The sequence below is a fragment of the Kogia breviceps genome, chromosome 13 (assembly GCF_026419965.1).
Source record: "Kogia breviceps isolate mKogBre1 chromosome 13, mKogBre1 haplotype 1, whole genome shotgun sequence".
Lineage (NCBI taxonomy): Eukaryota > Metazoa > Chordata > Mammalia > Artiodactyla > Physeteridae > Kogia > Kogia breviceps.
In genome coordinates, this window is record NC_081322.1 from 20,695,148 (window position 1) to 20,713,837 (window position 18,690).

General features: G+C 34.7%; 1 protein-coding gene across 11 annotated transcripts in view; it reads right to left on the reverse strand.

Moving 5' to 3' along the window:
* SNX14 (sorting nexin 14) overlaps nucleotides 1-18,690 on the reverse strand; it is a 75,395-nt gene that overhangs the window by 36,816 nt on the left and 19,889 nt on the right. For 6 of the 11 annotated variants that reach the window (XR_010836211.1, XM_067011411.1, XM_059083121.2 and 3 more), the window contains exons 5-15: nucleotides 17,976-18,019; nucleotides 15,213-15,300; nucleotides 12,024-12,108; nucleotides 7,117-7,273; nucleotides 5,908-5,983; nucleotides 4,915-4,959; nucleotides 4,728-4,808; nucleotides 4,515-4,629; nucleotides 1,871-2,026; nucleotides 1,376-1,500; nucleotides 646-704 (exon numbers count right to left, since the gene is read on the reverse strand). Coding sequence is in view for 10 of the 11 variants with exons in the window: in XM_067011411.1 (XP_066867512.1) it covers nucleotides 646-704; nucleotides 1,376-1,500; nucleotides 1,871-2,026; nucleotides 4,515-4,629; nucleotides 4,728-4,808; nucleotides 4,915-4,959; nucleotides 5,908-5,983; nucleotides 7,117-7,273; nucleotides 12,024-12,108; nucleotides 15,213-15,300; nucleotides 17,976-18,019 (1,031 nt within the window). In the remaining variant the exon portion in view is untranslated. The remainder of the gene's footprint in view (nucleotides 1-645; nucleotides 705-1,375; nucleotides 1,501-1,870; nucleotides 2,027-4,514; nucleotides 4,630-4,727; nucleotides 4,809-4,914; nucleotides 4,960-5,907; nucleotides 5,984-7,116; nucleotides 7,274-12,023; nucleotides 12,109-15,212; nucleotides 15,301-17,975; nucleotides 18,020-18,690) is intronic. The other 5 variants (XM_067011412.1, XM_067011415.1, XM_067011414.1 and 2 more) reach the window with 1 other exon arrangement.

An 18,690-nucleotide genomic window follows, 5' to 3' on the forward strand; every position in this document is an offset into this window, starting at 1 on the left:
ACTTACATTGAGCTACTCAGCAGGCTAATAAGGTAAAAGAACCACTTCCTCTTAAGCAGTCCTATACAGGAGTCTCATTAAAATTAACAAACGGGAAAAAAACAAACTACTCTCTAAAACTGAGTTATCTGTGGATTTCAATTATGCATGTAGTCCATAGTTTCCAATAAAGCAGGTAATCAAGCAATAATAATTATGAGAGGGCTTCCCTGGTGGCGCAGTGGTTGAGAGTCCGCCTGCCGATGCAGGGGACACGGGTTTGTGCCCCGGTCCGGGAAGATCCCACGTGCCGCGGAGCGGCTGGGCCTGTGAGCCGTGGCCGCTGAGCTTGCGCGTCCGGAGCCTGTGCTCCGCAACGGGAGAGGCCACAACAGTGAGAGGCCCACGTACCACAAAAAATAATAATAATAATAATGATAATAATAATGAGATTAATAAGGCAATGGTGTATATATCTTGTTAAATTTTTCTGAAAGAATGTCAGGCATTTTCACATTATTATATGTAGTACAGCTCTACAATTCCTTAGTAATCTTATCTACTTATGTGGCAAGGAAACCAGATTAATAAAGATAATGATGTTATCACAGAATGATTAGCATCAACAAGAACTGAAAAAAACATCTATATGATTAATATACCTACCTGTTGAATTTTGAATTGCGTGTTGGTGATTCTGCACCTCTTAAAAGTTGTCTGAAATACTTAAAAAATAATTATGATTTATTAAACCAATATTTGACATTGAAACTTGCTACTTCACCTTACTGATTTTGAGCTTAAAGGAAACATTACTCAAATCAAGTGAATACAACCACAGTCAAACAGATTAAGGATTAAGATATTGCAAACGGAGGTATTCAAGCCACTTGACTTATACAAGTCTGTAAAACGTATATACAAGAAGAATGGGGGACTTCCCTGGTGGTCCAGTGGTTAAGACTCTGTGTTCCCAACGCAGGGGACCCAGGTTTGATCCCTGGTCAGGGAACTAGATCCTGCATGCTGCAACTAAAGATCCCGCGTGCCGCAACTAAGACCCAGCTCAGCCAAATAAATAAATAAATAAATATTTTAAAAAGAAGAAGAAGAATGGGGTTTCTGCATCACCACTACAAAGCCACTCGGGCATATGGCAAATCAGATAGACCAATTTGGTTGCAATCTTCTAGTCACATATATACAAACATGGTTTTGGTATTAAGAATTGTTTTTATAACTGCACTAACTCATGTAGTGGAAAATAGTATTCATTTTCTTAATTAACCATGTTTTATTTTTCTGTTTATTTTGTTATTTGAATTATGTAACAATATCAAAGCCACTAATAAATTTTGAGGAAAAATCTTCAAGCAAGATTAATATTTTGACTAACCTCATCACTGTGGCAAAACATAGGAGTAAACACATTTTCCAAGAGAGAAAGTACATGTTCATATGCTTCAAAAAGACATCTCATAGTCTGAAGTTTCACAACATCTATATATGGGCCTTCAGCAACTGTTAAAAAAATTATATTGCAAAAATTGTTTAAAAAATTGTTTATGAAAAGCACAAATACATTATATATTAGTTTAAAATTCATTACAGTGAAAGAGCATACAAACAATACTAAGACTGTTTTGCAGAAAATCCACTGTAAGGTGCAGATCACACTAGAGAGGAATTAGAACAACCAAGCTCCAGTTCTGGCAAGTATTAGTTATGTGAATTGTGAATAAGTTTCTTCATCAGAGCTTTCATCTTGTTAGTGAAATAGGATAATGCCTGCCTGTGTATCTCACACAGCTGTTGCAATAACCAGGGAATACAAGAGAAAACTCTGAAAAGAGTAAAAGAGCTACAGAATTCATCCTCATCTTTTACTTACTTTTTTGAATCTCTTCTACAATGAAGGGATCAAATCGAATTTTGTCAATACTTTCATCCAAACAATATGTTTTATAAATCTTTTGCAACTCTTCATGAAGAGATAGCATTTCATCATTTGATAACTCAGGTCGCAAAATTCTGTCATTGAATTCCTCTAGCAAATTCGGAAAGAATAAAAAAAAAAAGAATTATTTTCATAGAATAAAACTACTCAATGAAAACTTCATGTTCCCACTCTAATTGTAATCAATATTAAAAGCAGCAAATATGAGTATGAGCAATCTACTCATCATTTTAAGCTTTTTAAAAAGATTTAATTGGTAGTAAAACAACTACTGAGATGAAACAGAAGCTCAATCAAATATTTTATATACGAATATAAAATACATAAATATTTCCATAGCAATATAAATTTTCTAAAATTTAGAATAATAGGGGCTTCCTTGGTAGCTCAGTGGTTGAGAATCTGCCTGCTAATGCAGGGGACATGGGTTCGAGCCCTGGTCTGGGAGGATCCCACATGCCGCGGAGCAACTAGGCCCGTGAGCCACAACTACTGAGCCTGCGCGTCTGGAGTCTATGCTCCGCAACAAGAGAGGCCACAATAGTGAAGGCCCACGCATCACGATGAAGAGTGGCCCCCGCTTGCCACAACTAGAGAAAGCCCTTGCAAAGAAACGAAGACCCAACACAGCAAAAATAAATAAATAAATAAAATTTAGAATAATAAACATACTTGTAAAATTCTGTTTAAAGAACATATTGGATTAATTTCTTATACCAAGGCTCTTTAATATTTTGAAATCTGATTCCCTAAATAACAGTGAAAACTAAGGCTTTTTTTAGTCTCAATGTTTTTAAACAATATTTCTGTCCATCATGCAGGCTGCAGACTAGTGATGGAGCTCAGAGTCTGAACAAATCAATCTTTTTTTTCTAAAATGAGAAAGGACAGCATTAGGAAAGCCAAAATATTGACTGCTTTTTTTTTTTTTTTACTACAAGAGGTAATATGGAGCTTACCTCTTAATTCTTAATTATCCAAACTGAAACCCAGTGAGGTAAGGAAGGAGTTTTTTAAAAAAAGGAAAAACTGGAACAGAACATATAAGACCTTTGGGATGATAGCAAATTCATATAATTGGAGTCTCAAAAAGAAACGAGAGAGAAAATAAGGCAGAATACTTGAAGAGATAACAGCCAAGAATTTTCAAAAATGATGAAAAACACGAACATTCAAGTAAAATCCAAGCAGAATAAAATTTTTTTAAACTACACATTACAGTCAAATTGCTGAAACCCCAAAATAAAGAGAAAACTGCAAAACCAATCAGGGAGAAAAGGGACATACATACAGGGTGCATAAGAATGGAAGCTAATTTCTCCTGAGAAACAATGGTGCTGTTCAAAAGGTAATGGAAGAATGACTTAGAATGTTGAATGAAAAAAACCCATCAACCTAAAATTTTAAATTTGGTGAAAATATCCTTTTAAAATGAATATAAAATAACATCTTTTCAGACAAAAGTTAAGAGAATTTACCCCCAGCTGAATGGTACTATAAGAAATGCAAAAAAAAAGTACTTCAGCAGAAGGAAAATGATATAGAAACCAGTTCTGCAGAAAAAAATAAAGACCACCAGAAAAGTAAATATGCCAATAACTATCAGGGCCAAAATATTTGTGTGTGCACATGTGTGTGTGTAAGAATGTGCACAGCAGCTTTATTCAGAATAGCCCCAAAGTGGAAGCAGTCCAGATATCCATCTACAAGGAGAATGAATAAAGAAAGAGTGGTACCCTCATACAAAAGAATACTACACATAGCAATAAAAAAGAGCAAACCACTCATCTACACAACACCATGATTCAGTCTTAAAAAGCATTATCCTCAATCAATGAAGCCAGGCACAAAAGAGTACATACTATGAGATTCCATTTATATAAGGAAACTGTACAAGCAAAATTAATCTGTGGTGAGAGAAATGAGATCAGTGATTGCTTTGGCAGGAGTGGAAGCAGGGGTGGATCATCTGGGAAGGGCCCTAAGGAAACTTTCTAGGGTGATGGAAATGGTCTTTATCTCAATAAAGGTGTAGGTTTGTAGGTTATACAGAGTGCAGATTTGTCAAAACTGATTAAACTGTATATTTAAGTTCTATGAGTTTCACTGTGTAAACTATACCTCAATTTTTAAAAAGTTATATTTAAAAAAGAAATTAGGTACATTAAAAAATCAGTCTGCTCGCAGAGAGTCCATACAGTGTCTCTAAATCCAATAATGTAAGACGTTATAGAACTTCTAGCCAAAATAAAACATTTTTGTATTTGATTATTGAATCAAAATAATCCTTAATAAAAACTGTGACAAAATGCTAATGACTGGGTCTTTAACATATTTTCATTATTCTGAATTTTAGCGTTATTTTTCTGCTAAGAGGATTTGGTTGAAGTCAGTTACAGATTATGTTCCAATGTGGAAAAGAGTGGACACTTGAGAGAGAACTCACAGGTACTCTTAGAGTATCTAGCAAATGAAATTTAGTACAATAACAGATGACAGCTACAACATCTGACCTAAACAGTCAAACATATGACAAAGTTTAACAGTAACTTTAGTAAAGTACACAGATAAGCCTCACCCACAGTCAGACAAATTTGCAACACGTGCACTGCTCCTTCTTGTTTCAGAAAGTTCATAAACCGAAATAAGAGATCTTGTTGCTCTCTGATTTGCTTCAATTCTAACTTCAGCACCTTGATACAATATGGGAGAAAGAGTAAGTTAGAGCTATGTAAATACATGATAAAATTGTTTATATCAAAAGTAATATGTTACTGCTGAAAATACTTACAGATGGTTTTTTATTTCTAGGTTCTGCAAATTTCTGCAAGAATGGAACCAAAGGGGAAGGTGGTTCAGTTGCTTTTTCAGGCTTTGAAGAAAGAATTAATTAATTCAGTAACATGTCATTTGATTTTACAGATGTGAATCAAAACTCAATGCAATCTGAAGTATTTTCTAACATGTTCAATACTCACTGGACTGTCATCTATGAAGATGATAAGCAAATGATTCACAGTATCCTAATGGAAAATAATAAACAAAGATCAAAATAAATCCATTACCACGTTCTGCCCAGAATTCTCAAAGCTTTTATCATATTATGAAAGTTTCTGGAAAAACGAAGAAACAAATGGAGCAGTAGCAAAGCATCTGCACTTATGTAATACAGAGGGACTTTTTAAAAATCTACAATACAGGGTTCTTCGGACTTCCCTGGTGGTCCAGTGGTAAAGAATCCACCTTCCAATGCAGGGGACACAGGTTCAATCCCTGGTCCGGGAAGATCCCACATGCCTCAACAAAGATCCCGCGTGCCGCAACTAAGACCCGACGCAGCCAAAAATAAATAAAATAAATAAATAATAAATAAATCTTTAAAAAAAAATCCACGATACAGGGTTCTCAACTTTTGTGAAAATGGGAAAAGTTATTCTGACTTTGGCATTCAAAACATTTATCAATTATCCCTATTTCTTCAAAATCTTACTGGATCAAAAGTAAAAGTAACCCAAGTATCCATCAATAGATGAATGAATAAGCAAAATGTAACATATACCTAAAATTATACATTACTCAGCCTTGAAAAGGAAGGGAATTCTGATATCTGCTACAATGCAGATGAACACTGAGGATATTATGCTAAGTAAAATAAGCCAAATACTGCAAATACTACATCATTCTACTAATATGTGGCAACTAGAGTAGTCAAATTCATAGAGACAGAAAGTACAATCAGGAAGTAGAGTTGCCAGGGGCCAGGAGGAATAGAGAATTACTGTTTACATGGGTAGAGTTTCAGTTTTACAAGATAAAAAGAGTTCTGGAGATAGGTAATGGTGGTGGTTGCTCAACAATATAAATGTATTTAATACCACTGAACTGTACATAGAAAAACATTTAAGATGGTAAATTTTATGTTTTATGTATCTTATCACAATTAAAGAAAAAAAATGTTTTTTACGTCTTACTGGATCAGCTAGGAAATCCAAAGAAGGGAGGAACACTGAACCAGAGAGAATCTCTCTTAAAAGTAAGGTCAGGGATCTGGAAAAAGGAACAATAGTGTACATATTTAGTGATTTACATCAGTTCTTACCTGGCAATCTTGTTATTATGCGGACTATGACCAGTAGGTCTGGGGTATGCCCTGAGATTCTGCCATCTCTAAAAAGCCCCCAAGGAACGCTCATGCTACTGGTTCACAGACCACACCCAGAGCTCTTACTTGGCTAAAAGAGAATACTATTTAAGAGGAAAAAAGCATTTCCTCAACAGGAGGAACCTGAGTGAGCATTAGGAAAACACCACCTCAAATATTAAAATTTTACATATAATAAATTAATATGTAAAACCTAATACTTGTAATAATACAATTTTTATAATTAATTTAAATTAATATTATAAAACAATTTGTTTAAAGTAAAAATATTTTAATTAAAATATTTTTTAATTTAATTAAAAATTTTAAATACAATAAAGTAATATTTAAAGTACACCACTAAAAATAAGCCATGGTTGTATGTATTGTACAGCACAGGGAAATATAGCCATTATTTTGTAATAACTCCAAATGGAGTATAATCTATAAAAATATTGAATTACTATGTTGTACACCTGAAACTAATTTAACATTATAAATGATACTTCAATTTAAATAAATAAATAAATAAAAATAAGCCCTGGACTTTTTCTCTAAGAATTATTAGGATAAGAGTAAAAAGGTAACTTTATGGAATAATCTAAACATGCTCTTGCAGAAATAAGGGAGGCTGGACTAAACGACCTCTAACTATACTTCCCAGGTGAATACCTTAAAACCCAAACTTGTCTGTATAATTTGTTCAAAGTGTTTCTGCCAGTGAATCATATATGCATGTCTTTTAAAAGGAACACCAAGGAAGTAATAAAGTATAATGATCTCAAGTAAGAAAATTAATTTTTTATATTTGTCTTTGATTTCCTAAGATCAATTTCCAAGAAAAAATTCTTAGCAACACAACACATCATGAATGCTTAGTACCTAAAATGGCATTTTAAGACCTGATAAATTATATTTCTTAAATGAAAAATATTCATATTATAGCCTAATCTCAAGTTTTAGTGTATTCCTATTATGATCAAGAATAGCAATATATGTACAGTACGGTATGCTATGACATTTTCCAGTCTATTTATACCTGCAGTCTGTTGCTTTCGGAGGCAAAATATAAGGAAAAAGTAGTTCAGTAAGTTTCCTTAAATAATGTAATTCATCTCTTCGACTCCTCAAAGCCACATGAAGCTCTGGACCATATTCTTCTAAAGCAGCTTGCTGTAAAAACTCTGTATTTTCTACTATAAATAGAGATTAAAAAATAAATATTAGAAGAAGTTAATAATGTTAAATAACTTCAGCCATTTCCACTAACAAATAGAAATTAATTCAACACAGCCATTCCTTTCTTAGCCTTCCTTTCTTTCCAACATGTATTCTACTGGGAAATTTTTCACAAAAAGGATATAAAGAAAGTAAGTTTCCTCTTTGCTGGAAGTTTTTTAATTATTCAAAATTAATTGATAAAAAAGCCCTTTCACCCTTGGTAAACAAAACTTTAAACTCAGGTCATTACAAAGTATATTAAAGAAAAGCAAACTGTTTAAAGTGGAAAAAACTATAGAAAACATCTTCTAGCACACACAAAGCTTTTGGTATCAAACGTTACATCCTGTTCATCCCCTGCAAATATTTTAAAAATCTCTCTTAAAGTTCAAATCAAAATCATTCAGGTAACCCTCTGAAGAAATTAGAGTGCAGAAACTGGCTTCCTTGGTTCAGTTCTGCATCTTCTGCCAATAGCACAGGACACAAAAGGTACAGAACTGTATATGGTGGAAGTCCATGAAGTTAGATTACTTAATAAACGTTAACTGATGATAAAAGTTACACTAACAAAAAGTTTTCTTAAAAGGCCAAACACTAAACTAATACTTTAAAAAGGAGCTGGAGAAAAACAAGTCATGCTTTCCCCTATTTGCATTCTGAGCCAAGTTTTAAAATCATGGAGTCTTTGAAGGGAATCTTAACCCTAATTCAAATGGCATTTATTTTTTACAATTTATTTCTATTTTCATTGAGAGAATGCAAGCACATTTACCAAAGAAAAGCCAAAACATACATTCTAATGGTGTGAGAACTAAGAAAGTAAATAAAGGCTACCTGTGCCAGAGGTACAAAAGAAGGAATGGCAAACAAGGACATAGTTTTTATAAGAATGTATTTTATTTTATCATTATACAATTGTTTACCATGCATTTTGCCCTAAGAATTTGAGGTACAGTTCTTTTAAAAATTTATATCATGAGCAGGGATTTAAAATAAGAAGACTAAGCTATGATGCTAAATCCCAGTTCTACTTTTTTATTAACTGATGATCTTAAATGATATAATTTGAGTCTCAGTTTCCACCTCAGTAAACAGTCATTAAACAGTTAACACTGAAAAGCTGCCATGCAAAATGCACAAGTAATTCTAATATCTGGTGCACTTAAGCATTCATACATAATATATAGATGCTGAAAAACAGGGCATGGATTAATCCCCACTAATCACCAGTATATCTCCTGTCTAATTAGTGGGAAGTTTTCAGACCCCAAAAGGAAAAGTCCCCAGAATCCACAACAAAGAGATAACTTTAGGGTGAAAGACTGATATAAGATCCTTCAATTACAACTGAATTTAAATTAAACCAATGCTTCTAATGTATATATTTTCAACATTTCTAAGGGTGACACAAGGACTTACATAGAAAACCTCTTTGTAATTCCTACTCTCAAGAGGCAGGTTAAGGAGAGAACACCAATAAAGTAAAAATGAATATGTATAAAGAGCTGAACCGGGCTTCCCTGGTGGCGCAGTGGTTGGGAGTCCGCCTGCCGATGCGGGGGACGTGGGTTCGTGCCCCGGTCTGGGAGGATCCCACATGCCGCGGAGCAGCTGGGCCCGTGAGCCATGGCCGCTGAGCCTGCGCATCCGGAGCCTGTGCTCCACGATGGGAGAGGCCACAGCAGTGAGGCCCGCGTACCACAAAAAAAAAAAAAAGAGCTGAGCCTTTAATTTCCTGAGTATACACAATTGTGGTGCCAAAGAATTTAGAAAACAAATACATGCATGAAAGAGAAGAAAAATCAAAAACCTGAAAACATTTTTTTTTTTTTTGGTTGTTGTTGTTGTTATTGTACGCGGGCCTCTCACTATTGTGGCCTCTCCTGCTGCGGAGCACAGGCTCCGGACGTGCAGGCTCAGCGGCCATGGCTCACGGGCCCAGCCGCTCCGCGGCATGTGGGATCCTCCCAGACCGGGGCACGAACCCGTATCCCCTGCATCGGCAGGCGGACTCTCAACCACTGCGCCACCAGGGAAGCCCTGAAAACCTTTTTTATAAGTCTAATTCACTGTTATAATATTTAGAACACCAGGACCTTTGGATAAAATGCAGTCCTCCTAATTCTCTGGCCTTTTAATTCTATGGATTTCATTAATTACAATGTCATTAATGAATCCAATCTAGCATTTTATGCTGATCTTGTAATTGAGGATCATTTTTTGCAAGAATAGTAGCAATTTAGCAACCCCTCTCTTGCAAAGACTCAAGGATAAATTTCATTCAAACTGGTTTATATATATGACAGCACTTTCACAGAAACAAAATAACTTGGATGTTTTATTAAACTGATCGATTAAAAAATAAAAATAAAAGATGACTTCAATTTACTCATATCCTGAGTTCAAAGTGTTTGTCTTTACAACAAAATTAAGACCATATTAAAAATAATTTTCCCCCACGAAAACTTGCACATAAATGTTTACAGCAGCTTTATTCATAATTGCCAAAATTTAGAAGCAACCAAGATATCCTTCAAAAGATGAATGGATAAACAAACTGTGGTACATCTGTACAATGGAATATAATTGAGCAATAAAAGGAAATGAGCTATCAACTCCACAAAAAGACATGGAGAAGCCTTAAATGATAGTTCTAAATGAAAGAAAAGGCTACAGTCTGAAAAGGCTACAGTATGATTCCAACTATATGACATCTGGCAAAGGCAAAACTGTAGAAAGAGTAAAAAGATCAGTGGTTGCTAGGGGTTCATGAAGGAAGGAGGGAGGGATAAATAGGTGAAACACAGGGGGCTGCGGGGGGGCAGTGAAACTATTCAGTATGTTGTTGTGTTGATGGATACATGGCATTAAGCATTTGTCAGAATCCACAGAATGTACAATATGAAGAGTAAAACCCTAATAAAAACTATGGACTTTAGTTAATAGTAATGTCTCAGTACTGGCACATCAATTGTAACAAAAGTACCAACCAATGCAAGGTGTTAATAATAGGGAAGGGGGGAAATATATGGGAACTCTCTGTAATTTCTGCTCAGTTTTTCTGTAAACTTAAAACTGCTCTAAAAAGTAGTTTACTAATTTAAAAAAAAACACTTCTCTATATTGTTTTCTGACAGTACAGTAGCCTTAACAAAATGGCTACAACAAAGTTACTATCTTCTGGTGTGTTTTTGCCAGTGACAGGACAATTATTTTAAAAGTTCATTTTTTTTAATTTAACAATTAAATTATACATATTTAAGCTCTTCCACTTTTTAACTATGTTGAAGGTAAAACTTTTGAATTGTTATAAGATGAACACAGAAAAAATTTTAAATGTATTTGAAATGCTTCTCATACCTGAAGAATTATTCATACCAAAGGACAAATAAACTAATAATTTAACTACCACTCTACAATTTCGCCAAATATACTGTGATTATACAAATTGATATTATGAGGGAGGGAAAATTGGTTCCATGCTCAAATGAATTTGGGATGTGCTGGGTTAAAAAAAGTTAAAGTTATTTCTTTGCTGCAGGACTATTGAGATATTTTGGAATGCTAGTACTTACTGGGTATTTCCAGAAGAGGAATACAATACATAGTAATTACCAGAAAATATGACCATGATATTTCTTCTACATAGTCATCTACATAGAATAGTATTCTGCAGAACATACTTGGGGAAGCACTGACAAAGAAGAATACCAAATGCAGATACAAGGAAAATCTCAGTTTCACGAAGAACTAAGTACAGAGAATATAAGTAATTTTGTTTAAAAGGTATATTTCAGCTTGATCTAAGAGCAAGAAAAGCCCCCAAATGAAGGTTTCATCCAATCAGCAAACGTTTGATGAATGTATTCTATGTATACATCATGACAGTATAAAGGCCAGGATACACATAAGAAACTGCAAACAGATCATCCTGGCTAAAGTATCATACATAGTGAAGGACAAGAGTAGATCAAAATACTTGACTAAATAGGAAAGGGTTTAAAATATAAGACAGGGCTTCCCTGGTGGCGCAGTGGTTGAGAATCTGCCTGCCGATGCAGGGGACGCAGGTTCATGCCGCGGTCCGGGAAGATCTCACATGCCGCGGAGCGGCTGGGCCCGTGAGCCATGGCCGCTGAGCCTGTGCGTCTGGAGCCTGTGCGTCCGGAGCCTGTGCGTCCGGAGCCTGGGCTCCACAACGGGAGAGGCCACAACAGTGAGAGGCCCGCATACCACAAAATAAATAAATAAAATATAGGACAGTTTTGACTCTGTAGCAGTCCCTAATTTTTTTTTTTAAAGTAGGGAGGTAACAGAATTGTAGCATTGTGAAATTAACATAGTACCAATATATAGGACAGGCTTCATCAAAACTGTTGAAATCATTAAGAAAAAAGGAGGGAAGAGATGTGAGAGAACCTCAGAGGAAGTAATGAAGGCAACAGACTACCATTCAAAAAAAGACAAGATTCATCAATAATATATTTAAAGATTATCCAAGTGTACCTTAATTTTCATAGATTCTTGAGTTCTCAAAATCACTTATATGTTAACAAATTATTGAAAGGGATTTCAGTTTAAACTAATACTTTCACAGCATCTGTGAATATATCACTTAATTTATCAGTACTCAGACTTAGATATTTAAAGTGAAAGTTGGTATATAAAAACAAACTCACTCAAACTTTGTAGCAGTGTAAGAAACGTAAAACTTTGTATTACCTTTCTGACTGGCTTTAACAATCACTTCTATATGCTTCATTGCTGCTTTTAATAGTTTCTTGGTGATAATAGATGGAATATCCACCTAGAAAAATTCAACATTAAAATAAAACTTTTAAAATAATTATCACTAAGTTACAATGGCAGGAACAATGTATTTAAGGTATTGGAACATATATTATCTTAAAAATCAGTGGTATTATTGGGAATCTTTCAAAAATATAATTTAAAAGCACTTTACATTCTTGAATCATACTAACTGTAAATTTAGACAGTTTTACTACAACAGTAATGAACATACATCTTCATGTGCGTACCCTATACACTAAATTTTTCTCACAAAATAGTATCTTTATTCTTGACTTATTTCTTTAATGTGTTCATTCTAAAGGCATTCAAGAAAAAAATCTCAAGTAACTTTATCGTCCCTTTGAGGTTATAAACTTGTGTTTACTAAGGTCACTTGAAAATAAACTTTTCATTCAGCTTACAAGGTAAATCCTGGTTTCAAGATATATGGAAGCATTCTATTTTGGAATAATATTAAGTTTCATCATTCCCCACAGGCATTGTTCAACTTAAAGGCTGGAAACTGTAGTGACTAGGGTAGGTTAGTAAGAGAGGACTGGGGGCTTACAAGTACACACATAAAAGAGACATAAAATAAAATAACTTTTAAAAAAGCCCTGCAAATTAAGTAAATCACAAAAAAGCATTTTTATTGGAGTTCAACAGGCTTATCTTCCATCACAAAGCTCAACACATCATATCTCCCTTTATCAAAGACATGAGAAAATTGCATCACAATAGTGTTGTTTTGTGTTAACTTTTCAGTTCTTTTTAAATGCTTCATTAAGAAAGAGGAAAAACATCACATTCTGATAAATCTAGTAAGTGTAATGGATCATAAGCCCCCAAATTTTAGTGATTTACTAGTAAAACCCAGAGCAGATTACAGATATCTTTTGGCTGTATAAGATCAAACATACTCAATAAGAGGGGATGTTTTTGCTAGTAGCACACCTTTTTGCAGAATAACATTACTCTCCATTTATCCTTGCTCTCTTGGTATTCAGTGATTATAAATTAGTCTCATATATATTTATCAAATAAACAACATGTTTTCATTTTTAAATATTTTATGGAATCTTGTCTTCTGAGAATACGCATGAAAATTTTCCCTTGTAAGTTCCATTTTAGAGACTTCAGGTCAAAATCAAAATGATAAAATAGTGAGTTTGTCACTAAACTTTGATTAAAAAAAGAAAAAAAAACAAAACACTGTGGACCTTAAATGATTGTTTTCATTATCCCCAAACTCCCAATTTACATTAGTCAGGCCATGTTATCAAGGATGTAACATTGTACTAGGAATGACATGACCCAGGCCTAATCTTTTGCCCATCAACTACCTCTGACACTTTGACAAAGAATATTACTAACTTTCTATAAAATGGGTATGATAATGACCCACTTATCTCCCAGAACAGCATACAGATAAAATGAAATGTACCATAACAATCCAGAAAGTAGAAAAAAATATTTGAAAATCATATATCTGATGAAGGAAGTATACCCAGAATAGATCATGAATTCTTACATCTCAATAATTAAAAGACAAATAACTCAGTTTAAAAAAATGGGCAAAGAATTTGAATACACATTTCTCCCCAAAAAAGATACACAAATGGTCAATAAGCATATGGAAGGATGCTCGACATCATTAGTCATAGGGAAAGGCAAATCAAAGTCACAATGAGATACCACTTCACACCCACTAGCATGGTTAGAATCAAAAAGTGAGATAATAACTAGTTCTGGCAAGGATGTGGAGGTATCAGAACGCTCATACACTGCTGGTGGGAATGCAAAATGGTACAGCCACTTAGGAAAACAGTCTGACAGTTCCTCAAAAGTTAAACACAGAGTTACCAGTTGACCCAGCAATTACACTCCTAGGTAAACCCAAAAGAAATGAAAACAAATATTCCACCCCCTCCCGCCAAAAAAAACCTGTACACAAACACTATGGCAGCACTATTCATAATAGCCAACTAATGGATGGATGGATGGATGAACAAAATGTGGCATATCCATACAACAGAATATTACTCAGACATAAAAAAGAATAAGTACTGATACAGCTACAACATGACAACATGAATAAACCTTGAAAATATGCTAAGTGAAAACAACCAATCACAAACATTATGCTAAATGAAAGCAAGTGATCACAAAAACTACAGAAAGGATTTTATAGTTAGCATGTATTATATTCAATCAACCAACAATCCTACCACTGGACATCAGTTTTCCTTTTCAGACTTCCTTATTATAAACTATACTGCAATGAATCTTTGAACATACATTTTTACATACTGTGATTATTTCTTTAAAATATACTAAGAAAAAAAATTGAATTAAATTTGGGAGCATAGACATTTTAAGTCTTTTAATAAAGATTACCAAACTGCCTTCCAGGGTAAGAGTTACATCAATCTGAGTGTGTACTTGCTCTGCCTGTTTCCCCACAATCACCACTGCTAGATATTATCATTCTTTTTTACCTTTCCCAACCTGATAGGCAAAAGAATAGTATCTCATCAAAAGACTATATTTCATGTGAGACAACAAATTTTCAAATATTCACTGGCCATTTTATATGTTTCTTTTGTGAACTACTTATTCATAATTTTTGCATATCTTTGCCACAGTACTTGACTGTATTGTTCACTTCTCAAATAGGTATAGAAACATTTAACATGATTTATCTTTATTTACTAATGGCAGATACAATATGCCAATTTATTGTCAATATGTTCAATTCTATCAAACTGACAAGACAGTAGACAAGTATGTATGTCTACAGCCAACACACTGTTAAGTATATACAGACAGAAACTCAAACATAAACAAACTATGGCTTGAAATTTTTTAAAAAGTAGATCATAATCATTACCCTGTATTCAGTAAATTCATCTAACTGGAACATGAATTTTTTTTTCTCTAATTGTCTTTTTATTTCTAATTGCCACAAACCAAGATATCCAAACATTAAAATAAAGAAAGCAAAATTGATCAATTAATCAAAAGTAATCAATTTATCTTTTAATCTAAAAAATTAAAAGTGAGGAACAAAACAAATACACACATATAGAAATTCCCAAATTTCTCATTATAAATGTATACCTTGTGAATCCTTCGAATTAAGACAGATGCAAAAAACCGTAATATAATTCTCAGTTCATCAACAAAGGACTCATCATCTGTTACATCCCTTCAATTGAGGAGAAAAGCAAGCATTTAGAAGTTCAAAGAAATACACAGCTTCCCCTTCTAGAAAACAAGAAGAGTCTAGAACTGACTTTTTTCCATTTACTTACGCTATTTTTTTAACAAATAATGCATTACAGTATAGAACAAAAGAAATGTACAAAGAATAGAAATCTCCCATAATTCTAGTACCAAGACATAATTAATGTTAACTAAATTATAGTATATATTTCCCTGCAGACATTCACATGTACGTGGTCAGATTTTTAAGATCATTTTCTAAACATCATCAAAGAAATATCTAAGAAATAAAACAAAGAATAATTTTGAGAAGCAACAGAATTACATACTAAATTTTAAATTAGTTTAAATATTTCTAGATTAATAATATAAACTAATTCTAAAAGTAAGGGGGGAAAGTGTGTGTTCTATTTGAAAAAGAAGATAAACTGAAACTCAACTGCTTTTTGTTTGTTTGTTTGTGGTACGCGGGCCTCTCACTGTTGTGGCCTCTCCGGTTGCGGAGCACAGGCTCAGCGGCCATGGCTCACGGGGCCAGCCGCTCCGTGGCAGGTGGGATCCTCCCGGACAGGAGCACGAACCCGCGTCCCCTGCATCGGCAGGCGGACTCTCAACCACTGCGCCACCAGGGAAGCCCCCTCAACTGTTTTTTTTTTTTTTTTTTGCGGTACGCGGGCCTCTCACTGCTGTGGCCTTTCCCGTTGCGGAGCACAGGCTCCGGACGCGCAGGCTCAGAGGCCATGGCTCACGGGCCCGGCCGCTCCGCGGCATGTGGGATCTTCCCGGACCGGGGCACGAACCCGCGTCCCCGGCATCGGCAGGCAGACTCTCAACCACTGCGCCACCAGGGAAGCCCTCAACTGTTTTTAAACAGAAATTTTGACAACCTTCTCCTGAGTTTTCCTGTAGCCCTGAGGTCCCTAGAAGAATAAGGATACTTCCCTAATCAAAGGCAAGAAAGAAATGTACATATAATGGTGATATTCTGAACTTGAAGATGATGCTACCTGTTAAGTCCCTTGGTAGAATAAGGAAGATAATTGTATCAATCATGCTTTCCACTATTAACTCCAAGGACAGGGATATCACAGCATCAAAGGAGAAAATACAGACTTTAACATTTACAAATACAGCCATATTTTATGTCTGAAGAGTCATAATGTGGGCGTAAGGGGTGGGGCGGGGTCGCAGTGGGGAAGTTTTATAACAGGATTCACTTTACAAAAGGCCTCACCATCAACTTTACTTAAATGGCAAATGCCCCATATTTAAGACCAACTCCAATGTAAAAAATTGATTTATATAAGCTTTTCAGGAAAATATGCCATATAAACTGAATATTAAATTTGTTTTAATACTCTATAGATCAACTAAACTACTAGCATTTTTTTTTTCCGGCCATGCCACGTGGCTTGTGGGATCTTAGTTCCCTGATCAGCGGTCGAACCTAGGCCCACAGCAGTGAAAGCGCTGAGTCCTAACCACTGGACCACCAGGGAAGTCCCCTACTAGCATTTTTAAATTAGGAAATTCAAAATATACTGAATCTATATAAAATTTGCATAGTTATCATTAAATATTACATCTGTAAGTCAAACAGGTTTAAGTGTTCAAATACAGAACTAAATACATGATGCTTATGTAAGGGAACATCTGTTTTATTAAACGATATAACTTGGGATTTCTGATTGTCAAACTAGACTTTTTTTTTCAGATCCATATCCTGCTAAGCATAGGGCACTTGTACATCCACATCAGACACCAAAAACAAAGTTACTTTGAAAAAAACATATTAATTTTCCAGGAAAAGTCTACTGAAATTAACTTGCAATTTAATGAAATATCTGAATATAAATTTTTCCTGTAAATGTACAACTATTTTTCAAATGTAAAAAGTGCATACAAAATAGTAACTCACTCCTACAATTAGGAGTCATGAGAAATTCTACAAGTTACTTGAGGACACAGGGAGGGGGAAGGGTAAGCTGTGACGAAGTGAGAGAGTGGCATGGACATATATACACTACCAAATGTAAAATAGATAGCTAATGGGAAGCAGCCACATAGCACAGGGAGATCAGCTCGGTGCTTTGTGACCACCTAGAGGGGTGGGATGGGGAGGGTGGGAGGGAGATGCAAGAGGGAGGGCATATGGGGATATATGTGTACCTATAGCTGATTCACTTTGTTATACAGCAGAAACTAACACAACATTGTAAAGCAATTACTGGAATTGTAAAGCAACTCTAATAAAGATGATTAAAAAAAAAGAAATTCTACACGTTACTTTTCTTTCAAAAAGTAGCCTAGATTCCTCTTTGCTTTCACTAAACTGTTAATTGATGACCAAATCAATGGTTCTTAACTGGGACCACTGTGCCTCCCAGGTAAATGTGGCAATCTCTGAAGACATCTTTGGTGGTCACAACTAGGGGGAAGAAGGGGTACCACCAGCATTCACTAGGAAAAAGCCAGGGGTGCGGCTAAATACCCTAAAATGCACAGTACAGGTCCCCACAGCAAAGAATTACGTGGTCTAAAACGTCAATAGTGCCAAAATTGAGAAATCGTGGCCTATACTGAAAACATATCATTAGCACACTTAACTTAATGGCATTCACTATACTATAGAAAAAAGTTCTTATAGAAAGAACTTACCTGTACCAGGGGTAAATGAAGTTTTCCAAAACTAATTCAAGAACCTGCATAAAAATTATTTTTCAAAGAAAAATCAAGTTAGTTAACCCATTCTGGGAAAATAAACTCTACTACTAAGAAATATATAATAAAAACTAAGTTTAGTATCCCATATATTGGCATCTAATATCACACTTTCACATGACAAAATGTATATGTCAACTTTACATGGTTGTGATGATGAAAGAAAACATATGAAAAAATACTTTGAAAACCATAAAAAAGAAAAATTACTATTAGAATGACACACATTTTAAAATATTCCTATAATTTAAAAAAATTTTTTAAAACCTAAATTGTTCTGACTCTGAAGCTTCACTGAACCAAAAAAGTTCTATGGAAATAAGGAAAATAATAGGCTAGTCTTTTGCATTCCTAACCCTCTCTGTAAGTCAGTATTCCCAGAATAAACTGAAGAAACAAATATATAAGACTTATATAAAGGGTTAAAATTAGGTGTCAGTGATTATCTTTGAAGCGAGGATAGTGACTAGAAGGGAGTATGAGGGGTACTTCTGGGTGCTAATAATGTTTTTGTTTCTTGATCTGGGGGCTGGTTATATGAATATGCTCACTTCGTGAAAATTTTAGCTGTACACTGAACATCAAGTTATATGTGAAAAAGTAACAAAACAAAACAAAAGAAATCCTGGGTGTTAAGCCTTCCATTCCTTGA